General features: G+C 20.3%; 1 protein-coding gene across 1 annotated transcript; it reads left to right on the top strand.

Annotated features, from left to right (window-relative positions):
• Nucleotides 1–722: 722 nt before the first annotated feature.
• Nucleotides 723–1256, top strand: LOC119571302 (inhibitor of Bruton tyrosine kinase-like; the record flags this gene model as incomplete). Its single annotated transcript, XM_037918679.1, is given in 2 exon segments — nt 723–804; nt 983–1256. A coding segment is annotated over 1 exon segment (117 nt), but the record flags the coding sequence as incomplete, so codon positions are not given.
• Nucleotides 1257–2165: the final 909 nt, after the last annotated feature.

Genomic DNA, 2165 nt, shown 5'->3' with positions numbered 1-2165 from the left:
TATATATATTTTTTTATATATTAGATATATATATTTTTAATAAAATTATATATATATTATATATATTATATATATAATATATTATTTTTATATTTACCCTATATATAAAATTTATAAAAAATATTTTATATTTTAGTAAAATTTTATGTTTTTTTTATTTTTTTTATGATGTGGGTAATATTGTATCTATAATATATTTTATTATTTTTAAATTTTTGTATTTACATTAAAATTTTTTATATTGATTTTATGTTTTTTATATTTAAATTTAATTTTTATTCTTTAAATATATATATATTATATATATATATTATATATTATATAAAAAAACCCCAAAATATATGTATTAGAAAAATATATATATAACCCACATATATGGTATATTTTTAATTTTATATAATTTTTATATATATATATTTTATAAATATATAGATATAAAAAGATATATAGTTTATAAGATAAGAAACATATATGTGTAATATATTTTCTATATATATATATATATATATATATATAATAATAATATATATTAAAAAACCCACATAAAATGTATATATAAACACATATATGTATTATAAAAGGTTTTATAGATATTTCCTACATATATATTTTTTTAAATTTTTTTGTGTTTTTTAAAGGAGGAGAAGCCCTTTTTTGGGGGAAAATGTAATTTTGTTTTGCAAGAAACTTGTGGTAGGATTGGAAGAATATGTTTTGATATTGTTTTCTCATTCCAGATTCATTTATGAAGATTGCTGCCTTAGTGCGGAGGAGCAGAAGATTGCCTCTGTATAAAGGTTTAAGGTGGAGTTGTCTCCGCTTTACTCATTGTTTACTCCACTCCCTGATTTAAAAGATCATGGAAAGTAGTAGAAACCAAGAGATGTGTCTTGTATATCATTTAAAATGGTGCATACTAATTGTTTAACTTGTGAATAAATTTAAATCAGACACATTAAGTATGAGATTTATTCTTTTGAAGACAGGAGACTAAAGTGTGGCTAAATGATATGAATTGCCCTTTTATTATTTCATGTCTTTTGAAACTGTGCCAAATATTTGGAGTTAATGAAAAAAGAAGGACAGGTGGATGATTGAAGAATTTTTAATGTGCAGTTAACCTTCAGTTGGCCTTAAAAATGAATGGCATTTTGAGCCCAGAGTGCACCTTGACATGCCGTTCACAACAGCATGGTTCACAGATAACTGCTGCAATAATAAGGGGCACAGATGCACAGGCCATTAGCTACATAAAGGTTAGTAACTGAATGGTATTTTCATAGATGATTATATTTATATATATATCTATATGTAAAGTATATAATATATGAAATATATAATATATAAAATATATAATACATATATATTATATAATGTATTATATATATATATAATATACATATATAATAAATATATAATAAATATATTCATATATATAATATATATATATATATAAAATTTATATATATTATATATATATATATATATATATATATTATATATATATGTTTATATATTATATATATGTATACATATATATATGTATACATGTATAAATACATACATATATATATATATACATATATAACATATGTATATATATATGTATATATATATATAATTATATATATATATATCTATATACATAAATATTTATATACATATACACATATTTACATTAATATACATACATATATATGTATATACATGTATATATATTATGTATATATATATATATATATATATATATATATATATATATATATATATACATATGTACATATACACACTACTATTTAACCCAAAACCATGTGCATGATATATATGTGCCATTGCCCACTGTGAGTTTACTTTATTGATTGATTTTACACATAGATGGCTTCACTTGTACTAAGTCACCAATGTGCCAATTATGAGTTCTGCTTGTCTCACCTGTATAGCCTTTTCCTTGATTTTTGAAAATGATTTATGTTATCTTATATTGCTGCTACTAATTTCAATAATATTAGAGTAATTATAATGTAATAAAAATAACACCATTGAAATTGATAGCATTATAAAAAAAAAAGAGATTTTCACAGAAATTTGACTCCTCTGTGGCTAAGCACTTGCAGAGCCATATATGTGCAGTGACATTTCATTTAAAAAATTTAAATGAGCATATT

Source organism: Penaeus monodon, unplaced genomic scaffold (genome assembly GCF_015228065.2).
Source record: "Penaeus monodon isolate SGIC_2016 unplaced genomic scaffold, NSTDA_Pmon_1 PmonScaffold_584, whole genome shotgun sequence".
NCBI lineage: Eukaryota > Metazoa > Arthropoda > Malacostraca > Decapoda > Penaeidae > Penaeus > Penaeus monodon.
The sequence above is the reverse complement of the archived record's forward strand: the minus strand, read 5'-3'. Positions and strand labels throughout refer to the sequence as shown.